The sequence below is a fragment of the Petromyzon marinus genome, chromosome 58 (assembly GCF_048934315.1).
Source record: "Petromyzon marinus isolate PM22_M1 ecotype Great Lakes invasive population chromosome 58, UKy_Petmar_22M1.pri1.0, whole genome shotgun sequence".
In the NCBI taxonomy this organism is placed as follows: domain Eukaryota; kingdom Metazoa; phylum Chordata; class Hyperoartia; order Petromyzontiformes; family Petromyzontidae; genus Petromyzon; species Petromyzon marinus.
The window spans coordinates 181434-205600 of NC_133724.1; the positions used below are offsets into that span (position 1 = coordinate 181434).

Here is a 24167-nt window from a genome sequence, read left to right on the forward strand (position 1 = left end):
TTGATTTGATGCGATTATTTGTTTTGTCTTTCAAGGAGTTGATTGTACTTCACATTTTATAAGTACATTTAACAAAAAATGCATGTGTGGCATCGTTTTACGAGTATTAACGCGGATTTAAAAGTATGCATCTATTCCTTAGTGCAGTAATAATTGCACAATCAGGTGGAAGCTGCCTTGACGGTGGGATGGGAGTATTACCCTGAGAGCCCACAGCACACGCCCAGGGTAACCGAGCGAGATTTGGTAACGCACTATCGTAGGTTTGCCCAGAAATGCAACTGACAGGTGATGCCAATCCTTCCTGCCCTAGCATTTTGAGATTTTACAGATGTTATATATTTTTTTTCTCTCGCCCATTCATTTTAAAATTCCACTAATGGTGTCACGGCACGGTAGTTGCGTAGTGAGCAGTTTGAATTCACATCGTGGCAGAAAATCTCCCCAGAAGATGACGTCAATGGACTACCAGCTCCAGCCCACATCCCGGAATTTTATTCCGCCTTAGACTCCACTGAGGTCCACCGCTCGTGCCCTCCTCCTCGCTCTAACCGTGCTCCAGGCTTCGGAGCCGGGCTGACCAATGGGCTCTGGAGTTCCTTGCCCCTGGAAGTAGTCGGCAACTTGCAGTTGATGGAGACTTCTAAGTCCCGGCTGAAGACCACGCCAACTGTTTAACCCGGCTTTGTCTCTCTCTCTCTCTAGTTCTCTATCTGCCTCTTGAGACTTTCTCTCCCCGGTTATAGTAATACCTCGATATATGAACTAGATGCGTTCCTGGAGCTTCATCCACGTGGCATTGACAGGGACCGCCAGCATTAAGAAGCCATGCCAGGCATTTGATGGAATTTTTATTTTTCGTGACGCTCTCAAAGTGTGCTGTTGTCTATTTATAAATTCAGTTAAAGCGAACTCACTACACACGAGTGGGTGGCTTCAAACCAAATTCGAATCCAGGACATCAGCTGCGCTGGCCCCGGTGCTCCGGCATGGCCACCAGCCGACTTGGCCCGCCAGGCCTTCTCGGCGAACTCCACCGTCACGATTTCTGTTTTTATCTGCGACGGGTCCCACCGATTGCCGTGCGTGGCGCGTTGCATTCCCCAGGTGAAGTGGCTGAACCAGTACAACGCTGCCATATATCGCGAGGTGGGTGCCGAGCTGATGAAGCAGAACCTGAGGAAGGAGCACGACTGGCTGCTCAGAGCGACCGAGCCGTTCGGCGGCGAGGGAGACCGAGGAGCGGCTGCAGTGGGGGCGTTGGGGGCCTCGGCGCCCCTCGCTCTGCTCGCCGCACTCTGCACCGCGCTCCTTGTGCCTCGCGCCCTCCACTAAGCTGGGGGGGGTGCACAGGGGGAGGGGGGCTCGGGTTCGCGGCAGTGGCCCGTGCCTCCAGTTCTGCGTTATCTCTTTCTCATTGCTTAACGGAGGTGCAACCGCTGTTCGTCTTCGTAAGTAAATTCATAGATACTTAGATGATTTAGCGATTCTTTTTCTATATTTGCGTCGTCGTTCATGCAGATTGCATCTAGCAATCGTCGCTGAGTAGGCATGAGCTGGAAGGCAGCAGCAGCAGGCAGTCGGTCAGCTGGCGCTGCCAACAATTGTTCTGACATTCTCTATATTAAGATGTTTTCAGCAAATTAGTAAGTGTGTATTATACATGTGGGAGGAAATCGGACCACCCATAGAAAACCCACCCGTGCGAGGGGGCAACATTCTATCCCATACAGAAGAGAAAGATTATATGAGTCCACACTTTTTTCTGTCCTGCGTTCTGCTGGCGAGCCAAGGTGTTGCACATCAATGCCCACGGAAAGGGAGCCTCGCAAATTTTTGTAATTTGGCAGATCCACCGACCCTCGCTGCCTGCCTCACTGTCTGGATTACAAGCCACGTGCTTGGCCGGCGCCACCACCACGCGGCTGGTCCACAGTTTGGGTTGCATGGCCACAGTCGCACTCCTGTGGCTTGTCGTTAAATAAAGGAGATGTGCGCATCGGCCTGTTGACGTTCTCATGCGATTAATGGTTACACCACCGGTGTCTTCGAGGTAGAATGCCAAAAGGTGGTGCAATGCTTGCGTTTCGAATGAGGTGTTTATTCTAGATGTCTGCGTTGTTCCACTGCAGACTACAACATCAGTAAATTAAGTCCACAACAGTCATCAAGCTAAGATAGACACTCAACTTGGTTTAGATGTGGCCAAGAGACACCCATACATTTTTTACAAACGTGGATATTTTTTCTCCCCTCAACCTTATGTGACACAGACGCTGATTATGCTGATGACATGCCTTTACATATGCACGAGCACATTTTATAATTTCCCTCCACTGCCATCTTCTGGCCACGTCGCAGCCCGGCATGATTGGGGAGTTTCACACAAAGCTGCGTGATTCACCAACTCTGCCTCTGGCGCGTTGGATCACATCCAGATAATGATTAGTGTCGTTAGCCAGGCAAAGATGCATCGAATCGTTCATCCAAAGCTATGCCTATGCTCACGATGCATCCGTCCAATTGTGGATGTGAGAATCAATCGCGCACATTGTATGATAATCGAATGATACACTCGTGTACTGTGGGCACGTGGAATGAACAAAGTGCAACAAACCGAGACCAAGAAAGTATGAAGCAGGGTAAATGAGACGGCAAAACCGAACCCTAACAATGACGGATTCTTGAATTGAATTACGATCCTAAGTCGTGAAGGTGCTGTGGCGTTCCACGTGCAAACACAACTCACAAAGCAATCGGTTTAATGTTTCACGGCAGGACCCTGCTGAAAAAGAGTGGAGACTGAATCTCATCGGCCTTACTGTCTTACAATCCCATATAACACAGCAGGGCCGTATGCCACTCTGTGGAAGGACCTCCCAGTTCTACGTGAACTCTGGACCTGATGTCCTCCTGGAGTAACCGAGGCGGTGCGTGTGAGCAGTCCAGCTGATTGAATTATTCACCCCCTGTTTGTAAGTCGCACATATCGTAATCTCACCGTCAACTGTGAAAACAATACTTTCTTCTACTGCTCATGCCTTTTCCTGATTGTCTAAAGCCAAAGGCAATTTCTCTTTGGATTCTCACGATGTGATCATTCTGGCAATCAACAAGAATTACTGTCTTAAGTAACATTTTGGAAACCGTCCCTTCATCAACCAAAGGAGCGACATTACCATCGTATTCTCTTGATAAGACATTTCCCCCCACATATTTAAAGCTAAAGTTTGGTGTGCATCTGATAACCAATTAGGTGTGTGTGGCCAGATTTGCCTAACGATATGTAAAATTAAATCTTATCCCTATATATTGACACTGGACATATTGTCCATAATCTAGTTTTTTGGGTTAGATCGCGTAAATATATGTATCGTTAAACCCGCCACCACCCAACACACAATTAGTAAGGTTTGTCACGTAAACAGAACATTTCGTTACTAATACAGCACACCTGTGTGTTGGAGAAAACCTCTTATGGACAATATTGGTCGCGAAAGCCTACGTGTTAAACTGACTGGACACATTGTCCTGGTGCGTTCCACTTTAGTAATAATCCAGAGGATAGTCACGGAAATTCCGTGCAAGTCGTCGGTTGGTGTGATGTTCATGGGACGTTAATTGTGAATGCGAAAATATATATAAAAGGACACGTGCTAATCTTAGGGTAATGCAAATTTTAAGCCTGTGGAGAGTAAAATTCCACGACAGATGTTTGACACCTCCAGAGCTAAAGTTACTTAAGCTCTAGACACTCTTCTGTTATTCAATCTGTACTTGTAACATCGTTAACTTTACTTTTGTTTATCATATTAAACTCTTTAAATTACATCTTATGATATATTATGTTACCTCATTGAATTATTAAAATGATACAAGAACATTGGATGTCGTTAAATGGGTGATTTGTGTGATGTAATGTTTACGTGTGGATCGTTTGAAAGAATAACATTGTGTCCCTAGTAAATTAATTCAGGGACATCGTTGAATCGTGCAACTTTACGTAGAGATAGGCGTCGATAAAACGAGATATCACCACGTACTCTCTAGACATCTAAAACAATTCTCTGAACGCCAGGCAGGCTCATCGTGACATCGCATCAACATGAGACACAATGTACGGAGCTGCATTCAATTCAAGGCTTTGTATACCTGGTCACACTTTACTGCATGGCCGAGAGGGGACGTTTCCACGCTCAGGTGCGTTATGCTCTTTGCACAGGGGGATAACGGCCGCATTTTGTCAAAATAAAAACTCCCAGAGCAAGGCATTTGCGAAGTTCGTTTACGTCAATTCCATAAACCAATGTTTGCACAGGTTGACATGAGTGCATTCTTTTCATGACTTGTGAATGACCAGGATTAGAGTTCAGGTGAACATTTAAGTGCCCAAGTGCTTAGGTGAGCAAGGGAACTCGACCTTAGTGCTGGGAATTCCACATTCTTATCACGAGTACTCACTAAAAAATACAATAAGCGGAGGTTGTCCCAGTTATCAAATATTAAACTGATAAGAACAGAAACGAAGGTAGTGCAGTGGTTAGCGCGCTGGTGCGGAGTGAAACATCACCACTGGGAAGACAAAGGCGGCGGGGTCTGGCGCTGGCCAGCCACGCCTGCATGTGCCGTGCCGGCCTTCATAGGTGCTACTCGTTAACAGCACTTCCCCCTCAGATAAGGGAAGGCAAAGCTTTGGATTGTGATTCTGACTATGCATCAACATGTTAGTTGGACGCTGCTGTTGTTCATTCCACAGACAGGAATGTCAAGCTTCGTTCCAGAGGATAAATAATGTTTGTAAAAAAAGAGAAACAAACGTTACAGGTAATCTTTACACAATAAACATGTAAAATATAGACGACACTTTAATAGCTGGACTGTCAGGTCATCTCGTGTGGCAACTGGAGCTCGACAGTTCACGTCTACAATTATAGATCATATGTCAGAAAGGATGTGGGCAATTATTGGTGTCTATATTACTACCGTTTGTGTCAAGTGCAAAGAAAACTTCAGTTTCACTCAGTCGATTATGAGAAGCAAACGTGATTTAACAGATACCTTTACATAACAAACAATTGCCCAGGGGTACTTCTTATGAGCGATGGTTCTGGAGTTCTTTGATGGTTGATATCTATCTGCACTTTAAGAATGATCATTATCAATGTCATATGCTTGTGGAGGATGATGTCTTAGGAAACCAATTCTGAGGTTATTTGTGATGCAGTGAGAAAGCGCAGCGGGTGGTGAGTTGAGATAAGGGTCGGGAGCTGAGTTACGTGGCTCAGCATTTCCAAACACTGGGGCCTGCGTATCTGACATTCTCATTATTTCCCTCCACTGCCATCTACTGGGCACCTCGCAGCCCGGCCAGTTTCACAAAAATCTGCGTGATCCACCAACCCTTGCCTCTCGCGCGTTGGATCACAGGCGAACGTCATCATTCCATGCGAATGTTTAGTGTTGTTGCATGGTCAGGTGATCTCCACACTAAAGTTCAGTGTTGTTGCATGGTCAGATGATCTCAACTCTAAACTAACGTTCAGTGTTGTTGCATTGTTAGGTGATCTCAACTCTAAACTGACGTTCAGTGTTGTTGCATGGTCAGGTGATCTCAACTCTAAACTGACGTTCAGTGTTGTTGCATTGTTAGGTGATCTCAACTCTAAACTGACGTTCAGTGTTGTTGCATGGTCAGGTGATCTCAACTCTAAACTGACGTTCAGTGTTGCTGCATGGTCAGGTGATCTCAACACTAAGATAATGTTCAGTGTTGTTGCATGGTCATATGATCTCAACAGTAAGCTAATGTTCAGTATTGTTGCATTGTCAGGGGATCTAGCCAGGCAAAGATGCATCGAATCCTCCACCCAATCCTATGCCTATGCTCACGATATGTGAAGTTATGTTGCTAAAGAGCGATGACGCCATCTTAATGTATTGAAATACTCCCATTAGGTATTAATTGTTTGCTTAGTTACGAACGTCACCGTCAAAACAGTATTTACATTGCATCTCGATTTCTATTTGCTAAAAGGCTATGAATCCACTCCCCCCAGTATTTTGTCAGCAATAAATAGGGCGTGCAGAGACACAACATCTCATAGCTTGGTTACACACCGGTCCAGTCGCACGCATCACAGTGCGTGTGCTGGTGGCTATCACAATCTGCCTGCAAGCTCTCGTCCAGGGGCGGCAGAGGTGAGAAACCCATCGCATTGAACAAAATGTTTCTGGGATATCGTTGGTATTGGTGTCGGTAAAGGCATGGCCGTCCGTAGGAAGGGTGCGGGGCCCCCGACGCCTTCAAACTAAAGCCGAATATTTCCTGACACCGTGACATCTAAACACGGGTCTCCCAAAGCGCGGGCCCGGGGCGGGCGCTCCGATTCGCCGTAACCCTAGGGACGGCTCTAGGTAGACGTAAAGGCGCTGCAATTGCCTGCTCACGTCACTGCTTGGAACACGAACGCTGAAGGGAGCGCTAAAGAAACTCTCGTGTGGGTGTTTTGGCCGACTCTTCCTCGTTGGCATGATGTCTTTCATGGAAGTGAGAGTAGCCACACTTTACCCCACCACACGCGACCTTTCGGTCGATGATCGAGTACCCATTATATATATGCTGCTCTGTGCATAGAGGCGGTGGGGATTTGATAAATTTCCTCCCATCGTCTCAACTGTGAGATGGAATCATACCGGCGTCTTCTGGATCGCAAGTCCAATGTGATAACCATCACACCGCGGTGGACAGTGAAGCACGCGCTAAATAACGTTATCTACTAGAATGTGTTATCCTGACCTCATGCGTTCCGTTGGATGTACCATACAGGACCGACCATTGTGACCTCTACGTAAAATCCAATCTCACATCAGTTAATGCAAGTATAAGTCTACATCTGGCCATGTTCATCTATAAAATCCTGATTGGCAAATTTGCGCTATACTTATCTGATTCTATAACTCCATTGTCAAACCAAAGAAACCCGAGACGTACATCTAATTGTCTTTTAATTATGCCTAGAACACGAATTGGAATAGGTGACAACGACTTTGCCGCTGCTGCACCAAAGTTTTGGAGCAACCTTGTTTCCTCGCTTAACATCGTAAGTCTTTCTTCAAAGAATATTCTGAACCAGAAGATTAGTGCCAGATACAGCAACATTTGTCACTTTGAACCTGAGCCGTGTATCCGAGTTTGATTTCAATATGCACTGTAATTGAGGGGCTGTGGTTGTTGTTTTTCTGCCTTGTCCAAACTTGCATTTAGTGTTGACAAATCTGGAGGAATGTATGTGCCTGTTAAATTTGTACTTTACTCGCATTTATTTATTTTAGTGACTTGCTTCCCTTTTCTCTATCGTGCACTCATGTCGTCGTTTGCGTTGTTTGTTGATGTAACTCGCTGACCCCGCACCCCTACTGGACATCTATGAAAAAGAGCTTTATAGCTCATCGGATTCCTACTCCGGTCTAAATAGAGATTCCGGTTCTGAATAGCATAGCGGACAGTATTCACTTTTAGATGTCGTGTTTTGTTGTCCCTATGTCTTGCATTATTCTCCACCATAAGCGCATGTGCTCCCCTGTAGCTGTGACCAGAACACTTTATAATGGAGCTCGCTTGTCATGCCACGTCTCTATCAATTCCACATCACGTTTCAAGCAGGTGGAGGTGCGCGACCAGCGCTGTGGACATGAAGCAGGGCACGATTCTCCTGTGGGCCACGGCTATGGGGAGTGGCATCTTGGTGCCCTTTCTCTTCCTGGACGTCCACCCACTCCAAGTTGGTATGAGAGCTCTTGCGAGCCACAGTGCGTGGATGCTGGTGTTGGAGGAAGCTGTGTAAGCAAACTTTAAACACATTCGAACTCTCAAGTGCGTGTTCAGGTTGTACCGCGTGCTGTTTTGCAATGACGAAGGTTGGCCCAGGCAATGCGCAAGAGCCCCGACATCGAAGTAGCCAGCTGCGGTGAGCGAGTGGCTGCCAAATATGCCACCTGCTGGGTTGGTGCGGAGATAGATCCGTACAGAATCTAACCATGTGCAGCGCTGAAGAGAGAGAGATCAACTCCCATGTGAATTTCTGAGGGACGGTGGCGATTGTGTGTATACTGCCTTGCATGACTGCTTGAATAGCACATCGTGGATAAGCACTCGTATTTAAGCTGGATACAGTTCCCCAAAGAAGGCACTACGAATGCCTCACTCGTACTTAAAATAAATAAACTGTTGAATATAATTGTTCGTATTTGATGTATCTCTATAAAATGCATCGGTTTTCAGAAAATAGTATCTTCCTCGATAAAATGATACAGTATATGTCAAGATGGATCACACATTGTTGAATCCGCTACTGAGCCATCACAAGTGCTTCGTGTCGCATTCACGACAACTGCTCGCCCATTGCTTTTGCCTTATTCCTGATTGGTGCCATTCTTTTCATGTGACCAGACCATGCCTCTCCTTCATCTTCCACGTGTTGGTCCAACTCACGTGGGGTCCGCTGTCCTTGCCAACCTTCCCCATGCTGCCCTGTCCTGCGCCATCTCTCTTTCCGCTCCTCGGACCAGACCAGACCTATCTGAATCTATTGTTGTTGTTGTTCATTCTCGCTTCAAGTTATTTCCATTGTCTTCATTCATGATGCTATCTAACCTTACTACTCTAAAACATGGAAGTTATGTTATTGCCATCATTTAGGGCACCACAGGACAGTTGCCCTTCATCTGTTCAGCAGATTAAATGTTTCTGCCATGAGGTAGCCGTTTAAGCATCACATCACAGTTGCTCTTCATTCATTTTGGATGTGTGCATATGCGCGGCTGAAATCCGGAAAACACCCTCAGCGCTGAAACTGAAGGCGACGGTCTTGCAAGAATCACAGCAGCAGAGGCTCGCGACTCTAAGGAAAGTGTGCAGGCAACACGAGGCGAGCCACAAGACGAGGTTGCCACCATTGTACACAGACCTGCACGCAAACACGCTGAACCGCATGTACGTGGATGACCGCTTCTCGCTGCTCTATTGCGAAGTGCCCAAGGTCGGCTGCACCAATTGGAAGAGGATTATCCTGGCACTGTCGCGAGGGGACAACCAATCAATGACGATACCGGCGAGTCAGGTGCACGAGATCCAGAACTACACCAAGCTGCACAAGTTCGACGCGGCTGGTCGGCGCTCGCGGCTGGGTGGCTACACAACGGCGCTGTTTGTGAGGGAGCCCATGGAGCGACTCGTGTCTGCCTACCGGGACAAGTTTCTGCTTACAAGCGGCTACTACCAGGTCGGTGTTACGGTGGAACAGTATTTTCGCGACAGAAATTGACCCAGAGTTGTTCAGGTTTTATTATGTAAGTGTCCATTGCTGTGTTTATGAGCATACAGGAACTGATTTTACAATTTTTTCGAACTTGTCAGAAAATGTATAAGCAGCAGATCATGACAATATGATGATAGCAGGTGATCAAGAGCGAATGTCAATGCACTACCAGGGCACACTGGCAGAGAGACGGACCACGTCCTCCCCACTAATGGGCTCATTATTGTCATCAGGGATTCGTTTCTCCGAAAATATTTTTCGCAGCCCCCAAAACAACTATTTCGCCTTGAACGCACCTTTCTTGAACGCCCCTCGCTCTCTCTTGAAAGCGCCTCTCTCTTGAACGCGCCTCTCTCTCTCTTGAACGCGCCTCTCTTGAACGCCTCTCTCTCTCTCTTGAACGCCCCTCTCTTGAACGCGCCTCTCTTGAAGGCCCCTCTTTCCCTTCCCACAGTGAGGAGGGGGAGTGAGCTCTGCTCTGTTGTTGTATATATAGGTGTTATGAAAATTGATGAAAATAATGAAAATTAAATTAAATTTGAAATTTGCATAATTTATCCGAAATTATGTTAATCAGTGTAATTATGCACATAAATTATGCTGATTCGAGAGATACTCGTATTAATGTATGCGAGTGGGCGTGGTTAGGATAATGCAGGTCGTTATGGATTATCAGGTCGAGCCTCGGTGTCTAGGATTGTGTTATGAATTGGAATGACGCAATTAATAGTATGCAGTGACGCAGGCGTTGTGAGCGTGAATGAGAGAGAGTCGATTCGACTCTGCTCTTTAATTCCGTATTATCGATAAGGATACGATTACTCTCGATTGAACATTACGAATTATGTGTGTTATGGATTATGTGTGGTGATAGTGTGCTTATGATAGGTCCCCAGGATTCAGATCCCATACGCAGAACAATATTATGCAGAATTTCAGGAAGAATCACACACAACCTTTATGCTTTAATCAATTTTATTCTCTAGCTAACTTTAATTTTTGGATAATATGAAAACTCAATCTCGGGATGTTGGAATTTCAACACAGCGTTAACATGATACCATCACGATTGCGTTGTTTCACCTCGATAGCGGCACCTGTGGTTAATTCCCAACGCGTAACGCAATCGATCGGTTGTTAAGAGAGAGATTAAAAACATGCGAACTATTATATTCTTAGTTTTTTCGGTAAAGTCACGTTGAAGAGAAACAACAAAATAACAAAATATATATAAAACAATAAAAAATTCTCACGACGTTTCGACCATAACTCAAACGGTCATCATCAGGTGTGTCGGTTTGCATAAATTTATTTTTTAAAACGGCACATTTATTTATTTATAGAAAAAACGTTGGCGTCACGCGCAGCGATTGGCAGTTTGCCCAGGACTAGTCCATCTATTTTTTTGAAAAGAGGAGGGGGGAGACGAAATTTTGTATAATGTATGCTGTCTGAAAGCCACTGTAAGCGTGAACAATCAATCAAGAACTGAAATGATTTATCAAATCTTTCCAATGATTGCTAAGATAGAATCCATCTTCTCGGTTGAAATTGTCTCTGTGCTTGTATATGTGGATAGCCTCATGAACGAATCTCTCATGGAAGCCAGATGGTTTACAAAGAACCTCCGTCTTGGAAAAGTCAATGGCATGTGAGCCTACTGAATTAGAACAATGATCTGCTACGGCCGAGGTGTTGGTCCTACCGTGTTTAAGGTCTGCTTTATGTTCACGAATGCGGTCCGAGACATGGCGTTTGGTTTTTCCAATGTAACTACTACCACAGAGGCAACTTAGTTTGTAGACACCAGGGTATTGTATGTCCGGAATCACATCTTTCACAGACGGAACCAGATCACGGATTTTATGTAATGTGTTGAAACGGACCCGGATCTTGTGTTTATTCAAGATTTTGGAGATCTTTTTTGTGATCCCAACAAGCACAGAGACAATTTCAACCGAGAAGATGGATTATATCTTAGCAATCATTGGAAAGATTTGATAAATCATTTCAGTTCTTGATTGATTGTTCACGCTTACAGTGGCTTTCAGACAGCATACATTATAAAAAATTTCGTCTCCCCCCTCCTCTTTTCAAAAAAATAGATGGACTAGTCCTGGGCAAACTGCCAATCGCTGCGCGTGACGCCAACGTTTTTTTTTATAAATAAATAAATGTGCCGTTTTAAAAATAAATGTATGCAAACCGACACACCTGATGATGACCGTTTGAGTTATGGTCGAAACGTCGTGAGAATTTTTTATTGTTTTATATATATTTTGTTATTTTGTTGTTTCTCTTCAACGTGACTTTACCGAAAAAACTAAGAATATGAATTACTGTAGTCACGAAAGCTTTAAATCAAAATTTAATGCGAACTATTCTATCAAAACCTTAACCTTATAATATGCAAACTCGTATTCTTGAATGATTACACAACACGGCACTCGGTCTTTGATTCGTATCCAATCCTTAACACATTCTGATATGCGAAATTATTATGCTTGAAATCGTCAGCACAGTACCACGGCGATGTTCGATCATTGATTCATCAACGATTATGCAATTAAAGCGTTCGACTGAAAGAATTCTGATTGCCTCATCAACGTAACTCAATGGGTGGCGATGTTTTTCGTTATCAGCTAATAGTTGACGCAGTTATCATGAGTCTTGTATGTTTAATGGGAGCGTTGTTGATTTCTGCGTTGAGCAAACGCCTAGGTTGATTTCCTTGTCAAAACAATGTTTGTTCGTTGTGTAGCGGTGGGGGAGTGAGGAGGGGGGGGAGAGTGTGGGGGGCATACGAACGACTGCCAGTTTCTGTCCACCGCTGGCTGGATGAGTCAGCACGACGCTCGCCGTCGTCGCGCCGATGGGTGTTGAGTGCGGGGCCGCTTCCCTCTCAGCCCTGGTGACGCGAAGTTGCGCGCTGTAGCACGCTGGTGGCACGCTGGTGGCGCGCTGTTGCTGGTGTTGGTGGCACGCTGGTGGCGCGCGCTCCCTCTCCTTGAAGATGCGCGAACGCGCCCGTGCTGGTTCGCTGATAGCAGTTTCTCTCCACTGTTGGCTGAGCTGTTGCACGCTCTTGCTTGTTGAGGTTGTTGGCGGCTCTCTGACAGCAGGTTTCCTCCACTGCTGTATGACTCAAGTCGCACGCGCTTGGTCACTGGTTTGCTGAAGTTGTTGGGGGCTGCTCGTGCTTTTCCGCTGCTGGTTGAGCCACGTTGCACGTGCTCGAGCGCTCTCAGCTCTGATTCGCTGATACTTTGTTGGCGGCTGGCCAAGCTTTTTCTTCAGTTGAGTGAGTTGAGTCGCACGTGCTCTCTCTGTTGAAGTGCGCGAACGCGCCCGTGCTGGTTCGCTGACAGCAGGTTTCCTCCACTGCTGTATGACTCACTTTTGTTGATACATCGCGACTCAGCGATCCTCGCTACTCAGCGAGGCTCGGAGCCAGCCGCTCCATGCGACTGCTTGTCCTGTGGACGTCTTGACTCGCTGATCTGTCTTGACTCTTGACTTAACTTCACTGACTTTTGAAAATGCGGCTGACCGTTATATTCAAAGACAATTCTCTCTGCGCAGTGGAAAAAGGGGGGGGGCGGGGTCTGTGTGTGTGAGTTCGTGTGTGTGTGTGTACAGATGGCTCCTGCGATAACGATCTGTTTGCCCTGGGGTAAAATTCCTCTCTCGCGCTCTTCGGGAGAGACAAAGGTGATCGGGAGCACCTATCTCTTTATACTTTCGACTTATATTTCTCAAATACCATTTGGTCCCATGTTCGCCACGACTCGTGTTTGTAACTACGCCCTCCCGACACCTCTCGGTTTACCGAGGTTCGAATTGTTATGATGGAATTATTAAAAAGAAAAATAATTTTCATCCTGAGTTTAAGAGGTCCGTTTCCAGATTGTTGGAATCCATATCCCTTGGTTCTGTAAGGTTCTATAATGGAATATCGTTTAAGGTTAACACGTTATTATTAATGTTATATTGCAATTTCTTTAAAACCTGTTTGTCTGGTTGCCGTGTGTGGAGTGGGGTGTGTCTCCTCATCAAACCCGGCTGGCTTTTCCAGATGGCCCCTTGTCATAAGGTGTAATTCCTGCTTCTCCGCGCTGTGAGAGAGACAAAGGTGGTCGGGGTTGCTTGGGATATTGTTTAAACTCTTTCGTAAGTTTGCCCGTTCGCCTCATTCCTTCTCGATAACCTTTGATGTGACTCGGTATTTTGTCTCCAAGCTTTGTTTTAACAGTAAAAGTATTAAAGGTGAAAATCATTTGATAGCGAATTAATTATTGGATAATAATTCACTGATGTATCTGGTGGCCTGGTCTTGATTGGAGTGAGCTGCGAGGACTGCTAACTTTAGCTTATTCTTGTTATTGCATTTTAAATTTGAACCGTTGTTTAAAAAAAATAGTTTAACCCGTGGGCGTCCTCATTTCTGGCTTGTGGAGGGCTTCCCTCTGCGTGACCTCCCTTAGGGCACATCAAACTCTTGTTCATCTGGAGATCTTCGCAGATAGCTGCTAACATCCTCGCCTCGAGAGTTTTATTATTTCTTTACTTATTAATGACCTGTTTATGACCGACACCTGGTTTTTCGTGTGCCTGGCTTACGGGGTTTATTAATTATTTTTTTCGTTTGTTAAAAAAATATATTATATATAACGGCAAATATTATTGTTAATATCAATTTTGGAAAAGGCTCATATACAACACTGTTTACACTTCGGACAAAATAGACTGCGCTAAATCAATCTCCAAAAAGTGCCACATTACATACTCTTTGGTTCTATTCGGTAAAGTCACGTGGGTAAAAAATATAAAACAACAAAAATCACGACGTTTCGGCCACAACACAAGCAGCCTTCATATCAGGTGAAGGGACCAGCCTGTTTCGAAGACTGCGCTGGAGTGAAACAGAGCCAAGCTCAGACTGCGACCTTTAAGCTGTGTGAGAGGGATTAAGGTTCCTCGACAAAGGAATTAGCATACAAAATTAGCATTTGATTGGCGGACTTAGCATGATGAAAGGTGTAGCATGCGGCAGTGCACCTTTAAGCTGTGTGAGAGGGATTAAGGTGCCTTGACAAAGGAATTAGCGTAAAAATTAGCATTTGATTGGCGGACTTGTCATGATGAAAGGTGTAGCACAGTGATCGGCACCGGCAGTGCACCAGCCTGTGCTGAGAAAGTTTGGGGTACCACTACTTGAAAAAATATACTGTACCAATGAAAATTAGTTTAATGTTTAGTTCGATTTAGAACATCTATCCAATGGTTGCTTAATTTGAAACCATCTTCTCGGTTGAAATTGTGTCTGTGTTTGTAGATCTGAATTGCCTCGTGAACAAATCTCCGATAAAAACCCGTGGGTTTGCAAAGAACCTTGGTATCGGAGAAAATTATATCGTGATCACCCACAGCGTTGTAACAGTGATCAGCCACGACAGAAGAATTCGTTCTGCCGTGTTTCAAATCTGATTTGTGCTCGCGAATTCGGTCAGAGACATGTCGCTTCGTCTCCCTGATATAGCAATCACCGCAGGTACAACTCAATTTGTAAACCCCGGGGTACTGTAAGTCAGGAATGACATCCTTCACGGATGGGATCAGATCACGAATTTGTATGTACTGTATTGAACCGGACCTGGATCTTGTGTTTGTTTAGAATTTTGGAAATCTTTTTAGTAACGCCTGCTATATATGGTAGTGTGATGGTTTTGACCGGAGTATCAAGTGGTTGTTTCTGTATGGAGGGAGAAACAGCTTGGCGGATGGTACGGTCAGAGTATCCATTCCTTTTGAGGGTCAGGTGTACATGTTTTAATTCACTGGTCAGGTGGTGTTGGTCCGAAATGCAATGAGCCCTATGGTATAAAGTTTTGATGAGATAATTATTTTGGGCTGGGTGGTGGTGGGAATCAGGCTTCAAGTAGGATTCTGTGTGGGTGGGTTTCCTGCAGACAGAATGCCCCAATGAGCCATCAGGTCTCCTCTCAAACAGAACATCCAAGAATGGTAGCTTGCCATTTTTCTCCACTTCCATGGTGAATTTGATGGCGGGATGTCTGGAATTGATGTGGTGTAGGAAAATGTTCAGAGCTGGGAGGCCATGTGGCCAAATGACGAAAGTGTCATCCACATATCTCTTCCACAGGGAAGGTCTGAGGGTGGAAGTCTGGATGGCGTCCGATTCAAATTTCTCCATGAAAACATTGGCTATCACTGGTGACAAGGGGGAACCCATGGGAGTACCCTCATTTTGCTTGTAGAAGGAACCATTCCAAGTGAAGTAGGTGTTGGTGAGGCAGTGCCTGACCAGCGTAGGTACCTCGGGGTTTAGTCCATGTTGTACCAAATTTTCAATTATATCAATGGTATCAGGTACCGGGACCTTGGTGAACAAGGAGACCACATCGAAGCTGACAAGGATATCGTCAGGGGACAGTACAACGTCTTTGACCATAGAAACCAATTGGGCTGAGTTAAGTACTGCTGAGGAGGTCTTGCCAGTTAAAGGTAGCAAGGTATCCAACAGAAAACGTGCTAGCTTATAGGTAGGGGAGTTGATCGTGGATAAGATGGGTCGTAGTGGAGTGCCTTCTTTATGAATCTTTGGAAGACCATAGAATCTAGGGGGTCTTGCAGCAGAAGGTTTTAGGGAGGGACGTTTAGTTGGTTCAATTAGGGAGGTCGAACTTGTGATGATCTGGTTGGTTTTTATAGTTAGGCTATTAGTAGGGTCATTTTTAATTTTTGAGTAACTATCATCATTGAGAAGGTCCTGATTTTTATTGTTGTATGAGTTTTTATCCATAATTACAGTGGCATTGCCCTTGTCGGCTGAGAGGATGACTATATCATGTCTCTCTTTTAATTTCGCGAGTTCAGAGCGTTCATCTTTGCTGATGTTGCTAACGGGTGTCTTAGCATTCTTAAGAATAGTAGCTATTTCAGCTCTCGCGACGTCTGCTTGGATGTGTCCTATACCTTTGAGGGCTACATCGACCTGAGAAATGATATCATATATCGGTATATGTTTTGGGGTGACAGCGAAATGTAGTCCTTCAGCCAATACTGTTTTTAGATTGTCCGAAATCGGGGTGCTACTCTGAGTGATAACAATTTTGTTAACGTCTAGTTTTGTGATCTGTGGAACCGGGTTTTTCTTTGATAGGTGGTTGAATTTAGCAATTAGGTTAGCTTTGCATTTGATTGAAAGTGAATCGGCAGAAGAAGCAGTCATGTTGTCTACGTGGTTCCAATCAGAAGGTGACATTTTTTGTGTTAACGTTAAATGAGCTTGTAGGAGAGTCCTGTCTAAAGTATCGAGTTCAAAACGGAGCAGTCTTATCCTCTCTGAGATTAAAGAGAGGCTGGCCTTAACCAGAATCTGTTTAGAGTTCGGTGAGGACACAGCAGCAGAAGTGAGTGTGAAGGCGATGGGTATTACCTTGTGGTCGCGGCATCTTTTGAGGAAGATGGCCGAAACGTCGTGATTTTTGTTGTTTTATTTTTTTACCTACGTGACTTTACCGAATAGAACCAAAGAGTATGGATCCTTGCAGTCACGAAATGTGTGTTATTGTGATTATATGCTACGTTAGTAATCCGTTAATTAGTATGCGTTTCCCCTAACAGAGCACTGAATGCCAAATCACGATCGCAAAGCAACACTGCTGAAAGCGATCAGATTGTTACAAAATTAAAATTCCATATATCTCAGGAGTAACTGACAAATTAGCCCGTGTTTTGAAAAAGCAAAACATTACAGTAAGATTTGGTACAGTACACAAAATTAAAAACCTAGTATCTTGCACTAAAGACGAATTACCTAAATTATCAACAGAAGGTGTATATCGGATTAACCGTTTTTCTGTGGCAGATGCTATATTGGACAGACGGGACGTAACAACAGCATAAGACTAAAAGAACACCCAAGAAATATTAAATCATCTCAAACACAACTGTCGGCAGTGGCAGAACATGCTTGTCAACAAGGACACGCAATGATTTTGATGACGTTGAAGTGTTGTGTAAAACGAATTATTACTGGCAAAGACTAATTAGAGAATCCATTGAAATTGAGAGAAAAAGAAATAACTTTAATCGCTCTTACAGCTACAGGCTTAGTGCGGCTTGGAAGCGTATTATTAAATAATACATACTACAATTCCTTATAGGGGAAACGCATACTAATTAACGGATTACTAACGTAGCATATAATCACAATAACACACATTGCAACTGTTAACTAATCTACAACTCATTACTAATAATAACCATTGACTGATTACTAATCGATTATATAATTACAATACCCCCCCTCCGCCTAAAATCGCTGCACCTGAATGAGTTAAATGATGACGTCACCCTGCTGCTCTATTTAAGACCGGGAGCAAGTGAGGGCTTTACCATTCTGGCGAATTGCCCGATGATGCTGGATGTATTTACCAGCGAAACGTCGTACTCAAACTGTAAATGCTGTGGATTCACTCTTCAACACACCGGTGGGCTAAGGTAGTGAGTGAACTATTTGTCCTTTGTAAACGTGACACATTTTTTACTGTTTGGCCGTGTCGGGTGGTGGAGGGTTACGACACATTTATAAATAACGCGATCTAACCCAAAAAACTTTATTATGAATTGTGTATGTATGTTGAACTTGTGTATGTATGTTGTACTTGTGTATGTATGTTGAACTTGTGTGTGTATGTTGAACTTGTGTATGTATGTTGTACTTGATGAGATCTGGCGCAATTCCGGTTAATTGATCTTAGGCGCAAACGAGATAATTAGACCAATTATAAATGGGTCTTCGTGATCTTGTGCTACAGCACAGTCGTGCATCACTGACGCAAGTCTGCCTTTTCATCGCTAAAAATTGCTCCCGCCCCTCCCATTCCTCCACGTGTGTGTGAAAGCAGAAAGTTTACGGACGGTACATCATTGCCCACTACCGGACAAACCCGAGCAGAGAGTCTCTGCTTCAGGGCCACGACGTCACCTTTTCCGAGTTTGTGAGCTTCATTCTGGACCCTCGTTGGGCACTCTACCAGGACGTGCACTGGCTGCCCGTCCACAAACTGTGCCAGCCCTGCCTGCTGCCCTTCAACTTCATCGGCAAGCTGGAGACCATGCAGCGCGATGCGGCCGCCTTGCTGGCCAAGATAGGAGCACCCAGCTGGATGTCTTACTCCGACCCAAAAAACAAGCGCTCTTCGGCCAGCATGACTCGCAGCTACCTGGCACAGCTCAGCCCTGAAGCGAAGTGGAAGCTGTATCGGTTTTATTACGAAGACTACAGGCTCTTCAACTATTCTCCGCCCCATGGCATCAACATCAAGCAACGTGCATAGTCATATTTGTTTCCCAGCTTGTCAGTTGGATGTCACTCTCCGTCCCTCCAGCAAACCGGCCAGTCAAACGTTGTTCTAATATATTGTAGTATGATACACAGAGATGCTTTCAGATATATATGGATATCCAGAATTACGCATGAAAAAAGAGACAAAGACCCCCTCCCCTATTTAGAATTTAATCATTTACGTTGGGTTTCTTCGTGAGATGACCACAGTGAGCCGATCAAAACTTTAGTAGAAGCCCTTTGTACCATCTGACACAGCGAATAAAGTTGTCACGTGGTGTACACAAATTTAACACACCAATTATTATTGATTCAGATCACTCACCAATAAGTTGAAGAATAAATTTCACAGCTTAATTTAATAGATTCGACGTTTCCCTTGAGACTACGTCAAGTACCTTCAGGACAAGATGTAGAAGGTCAAAACAATTATCCAGAATGTTTGAGTCACTCAATGGATGTCATTATCTCACGTAAACAACTAACAGATTTAACTTGATGATTACCGTTACAAATGTATAATTTCAAATGTTGTTATAATTTAGCACGGTTGGCTACATACCGTGCGAAAGAAATTCAACAGACATAGTGTATATATTCATTTATAACTCTTCGCGAATGTACTAGCTCATTGCAGGATAGCATTATGTTGGCTGAAGCTTAAACCTGTACAGAAATGTTATAATGTTTGATTGTTGAATATAACACCCACGTTCTAGAAATATCTCCAAGTCTCAATGAATGTATGGCTATCAGCCTATCGCGACAGCTTGCCCCATCGTGTGGCTAAGGAGGTGCTTAACAATCTGCAGCATGTTCAGAATGCGGCTGCTCGGATTACAACAAGAACACCTCCTTCAGATCGCCTTACGCCCATGTTGGCCACTCTGCACTGGCTTGCAGTGTAGTAGCGGATTCAGTTTAACATCCTATTATTTTCATTTTTCGATTTAAAGCTTTCGTGACTGCAAGGATTCATCTTCTTTGGTTCTTTCTGTAAGGTCACGTAGAATGAATTAAAGCTCTGTCGTCCCGACAGGTCTGTACCTTTCACCTGAAGACGGCCGCTTGCGTTGTGGCCGAAACGTCGTGAGAATTTTATTGTGTTATTTTATTATTTTATTCTCATTCTACGTAACCTTACCGAAAGAACCAAAGAAGATGAATCCTATTACTTACTAAGCTCTGAACCACCTTGCCCCAGCTTACGTCAGAGACACAATGCGCCCATACGCCCCCGGAAGGCTTCTTAATTTTCCACTTGTGCATCAGGTATCTGCATCTACTGCCATGGTTTGTGCAGTGGATGCGATTTAGGGTGGACCATGAGCTTCGTGGAAGATCAAACCCCCGGGATCTTCGGCTCCATGACAACGCCCACAACAACAAACGCACGAGCCCACAACAGCCACCAGGGGACAGCAGAACATAACAAATGTAGATTATAGTGACAGGACAGAGATGAACACCGCCAAACAGAACGACAACACGCTCAGGGCAAACCTGACTCAAACCTGACACTCATCCGGCCCAAGGAGCGGGGCACATCACGACTGCATAGATCCTGCAGGCTTCGGGATAGCAGTCTACATGAGCTTTTGATCTAATCGTCCTTAACGTGAATGAAAACACGACAATAATTGTCCAAACAATTAGCACGGTTGGCTACGTATGGTGCGAAATAAGTTATCCATATATACTAACAAGTAAAGTCTGTTAACAAACTATAAATCTCCTGATCAATGCAATCCTTATGGGAGAACGCCACACATGTTTAAAGAAGATCTTGGAATTAAACATTTGGCCTTAATAGTGAAATTATCCCTAAAAGTAACATAGATTTGTTAATATTAAAATACAGCAAACCCTTCCTTCTCGCATGTTTAGCGATCACAGATTCTGCGGTTTCACGCCAAATTCATTGAGGCCCAGTTCGCTGATTGCGCCCCATGTGGCTCGGTTGACCGCGAGATTCCCGTACGCATCGTAACTGTACTGCTCGCGATGCTGCTGCTGCGGCCGTGGAAGACGGCACGTGGCGCCCTCTCGGCTCCATCTCGCCTCACAAACGGCCCATCGCGGGTCCCAGGTCACGCGGTGCTCCCAGCCTCCGGTGAGGAGGCAGTGAGGTTCAGCCACACACGTTATCTCCCATTATCATGTGTTTCGTTCCGAACATTCACCGTACAAGTTGTATTTAACACTAGAAAATATTAATCAAATTTTACATTCAAAACACTTCCTGCTAAATTATTGGGTTGATGTAGGGTAACATTTTGCAAAAGGACGGTTGGGTGTTATATTACAAACTGTGAATCAAACTCGAGTTTTCCCATTTGCTTTTGAGCGGATCGTGGATTTGCCGATTGCGGCTATTTATATTTTCTAGAACGTAACCCCCGCGATGGGCAAGGGTTTGCTCAGGGCCACAGCGACCTGCTTCAGCGGAGGGGGGGGGGGCGGTCGGCTATGCAAGATCGGACTGTGGGCCCCCCTCCTTTCTCCCGACACACTTTTACTGAAACAGCTCCAGATGTTTTTGCCCGGAAACAGTAATATCTTAGGCTATAACTATATGGACATTATTGTAGTTGCACCGTGTATTGGGTTTAGAGGAAGAAAGTCTCACAGTGACAGCAGTAGTAATACAAAGATTTTTAAGGTACAATACATACAATGAAGATATCGTGCGTCTTGTTTTCATGCGAATGTCAGCAAAAACTCCTGGTGTTCAGTAACACACCAGCTGTCGTGCTACCATATTTCACGCGAGGTATTTTTCGAAATATATTTTTTTCATTTGTAGCAATGATTTTTGGCATTTATGTTTAATTGTTGGAATAGTTTTTCGAATAATTTTTCTTAACATTTTTGCTACTTCTTCTTGGTCCTTTCGGTAAAGTCACGTAAAATGAGAATCAAATAATAAAAAATAAAACATAATTAAATAAAATTCTCACGACGTTTCGGCCACAACACAAGTAGCCTTCTTCAGGTGAAGAGACAGGACTGTCCAGAAGACAGCGCTCGAGTGAGCACTGCCAAGCTTGGACGGCGCCTTTTAAGCTGTGTGGGAGGAATTAACATATTAATTAGCATGTTAATATGAGACACGTGACTCGGAACGGAGGAGGGGTGGGGGGGTTTATAGCATGTTGTATAATAATAAACAGTATAACATTGTAATGTTTACCATAATTCGTAAGGCAATATATAGTATCGTAATTGTATAGTGAATATACAGCAGTGTGGTATACAGTAGGGTTGGTAGAATAATACATAGTGTAATATAACACGTCTAATATTTTACAGTCTAAAGTAGAGGGTAGTGTATATGAACGCATTGTATAATTCGAAGGTGGAATTTGTTTATGGATATGATAGTATACCAAGGTATAATATTATATCGTATAGTAGTCCAGTTAATAGCATAGTTATAAAGCAACACAGGACAGAGCAGCGCACCATGGTGCTCTTTTTATTTTTCAAAACCCCCCCACCCCTCCTCCGTTCCGAGTCACGTGTCTCATATTAACATGCTAATTCATTTGTTAATTCCTCCCACACAGCTTAAAAGGCGCCGTCCAAGCTTGGCAGTGCTCACTCGAGCGCTGTCTTCTGGACAGTCCTGTCTCTTCACCTGAAGAAGGCTACTTGTGTTGTGGCCGAAACGTCGTGAGAATTTTATTTTATGTTTTATTTTTATTATGTTATTCTCATTTTACGTGACTTTACCGAAAGAACCAAGAAGATGAATCCCAACAGTCACGAAAGCTTTAAATCGAATTTTTTGCTACTTGTTTATCCGTTAATTCGGGGCTCCCCACGTGGCCGACTCGGCCCCGATGCGTCGCACACCGCTGCCACGTCACACCCCCAACCACAGGTGCGCTCCTGGGTTTGCTGTAGAATGTACAAAAATCACAGGGCAATGAAGAATCCAGCGTGCATGTACATCAAATGGTGTCAGTGGCACAGTGTGAAGATGTGGACATTGAGGGCAAAGTGAGCTTCCCATCATCTCCCCTTATGGCTCTGTTGCTTCGCGAAGAGCATTTCGTGGAATTTGAGCTCAGGCATCAACAGTCGGAGGCACTGCTCCCGTGTGTCTTGATCTAATCCCTCCTTTATTCTGTAGCCCAGGATTTTTACTACCCCGGGCATGTATGGCTTCAGCATTTTCTCGTTTATCTTACTCGCTTCCACCTCATCCTCCACACACAGCTCTCGCCAGATATTACACATCTTTTTCAGGGTATCCACTTCACTGCGCATGCGCTCCTTGCCAAAGGCATCTACGTGGCGTTGAAAGCGATTGTAAAAGTGATCGTATAGGGCGACATCTAATGCGTTCCAACGCCTTATTAATTTGGATAACGTGGGGTGAGTCCCCTGGAGTGTGCTGTTGCCAGTTTTACTGGATACTTGTCGCTTGTTTAAGGACAAGTAGACGATATCGTCCATATCCCAATGCAACATCTCCTTCGCTAAAATGACCGACTCATCGAATCGATCAGCGATCATCACGAGATGGAAAATGGCGTCCACTCGTTCTAACTCCGCGCGGAATGTGTCACTTGACACATCAGCGTTCGAGTCCAATCCGAAATCAAATGCAATAGGATTCTTCACATAGGCTGCGGACTGCTTTGATGGAACATAAAACCTCTCAGGATTCTCAAGAAAAGTCCTCAATGGGTCTTTTCCCTTGCTCTTTTTTGCTGCTGCTCTGAAAGCTTTCGCATAGTTCTGGAAGTAGTAGAACCCGGACTCAAAGCTTTTCTCTGGTTGACGTACAATTGACAGGTACATAGCGTTCGGTTTAACGACGCTTGCCACCTCTTCCACCAGAAAGCGCATGTGGTTGCAGACTATGTCATAGCAAACATGATTTCCGTGGAGGTGCTGGGCCACAAATGTGCGTTTGAAGAGTTGTGGGTAGTTGAACTGATTTCCCCGGGTGGGGAAGGCGAACGTTAGGTTGTGCTTCTCGCCAAAGCGGTAGATGATGTTCTGGAAAGTGGAACTTGCAGTCTTGTGCGTCTTGAGGAAGACCACTGTCTTCTGGGCTGGCTGGGGCATCCACACTTCTGTGGTGGTGCATGGTGGTGAGGTGGGGGTTGAAGCCAGTGCCACTGACTCTGGTTTGGTCGCCATGAACCACAAGATGTAGGATCTCTGGAATGTCCAGCGACGCCATCCTGAGCTGTTTATGGGCAAAGGAGGCAGTGAAAGTGAAAATGAAGATTATTGAACACAAGGGGACATTGCTTAAATCTAAGGTTTGTTTTCTTCAAGATTATATCAAAGTAAATTGTAATCTTATCTTATATTGTAATGCAGTGTATTTGGTAGGGATAATACAATGTGTGTATATTGGACTTATTTTGCACCGCACATTGCGAACTCTGCTAATCGGAGGTGCCCCATTATATTACACTACACCTTGTGTGAAGGCATTTCTTTATAAATATGTT

At 44.6% G+C, this 24167-nt stretch overlaps 3 protein-coding genes across 4 annotated transcripts in view; 2 read left to right on the forward strand and 1 right to left on the reverse strand.

Moving 5' to 3' along the window:
• XPNPEP2 (X-prolyl aminopeptidase 2) overlaps positions 1 to 3886 on the forward strand; it is a 51822-nt gene extending 47936 nt beyond the window's left edge. For both annotated transcript variants that reach the window (XM_032976171.2, XM_076052796.1), the window contains one exon: positions 1108 to 3886. In XM_032976171.2, the coding sequence (XP_032832062.1) occupies positions 1108 to 1335 (228 nt within the window). In that variant the 3' untranslated portion in view covers positions 1336 to 3886. The remainder of the gene's footprint in view (positions 1 to 1107) is intronic.
• Positions 3887 to 4000: 114 nt separating this feature from the next.
• LOC116955162 (carbohydrate sulfotransferase 9-like) lies at positions 4001 to 19813 on the forward strand. Its single transcript, XM_032976172.2, has 3 exons — positions 4001 to 7785; positions 8845 to 9281; positions 18251 to 19813. The coding sequence occupies exons 1-3, from the start codon at positions 7608 to 7610 to the stop codon at positions 18680 to 18682; spliced, it is 1047 nt and encodes a 348-aa protein (XP_032832063.2). The 5' UTR covers positions 4001 to 7607; the 3' UTR covers positions 18683 to 19813.
• A 2026-nt stretch (positions 19814 to 21839) lies between these two features.
• LOC116955206 (galactosylceramide sulfotransferase-like) lies at positions 21840 to 23881 on the reverse strand. The gene has a single exon (XM_032976220.2). It carries the CDS (start codon positions 23770 to 23772, stop codon positions 22708 to 22710), a length of 1065 nt encoding a protein of 354 aa, XP_032832111.1. The 5' UTR covers positions 23773 to 23881; the 3' UTR covers positions 21840 to 22707.
• Positions 23882 to 24167: the final 286 nt, after the last annotated feature.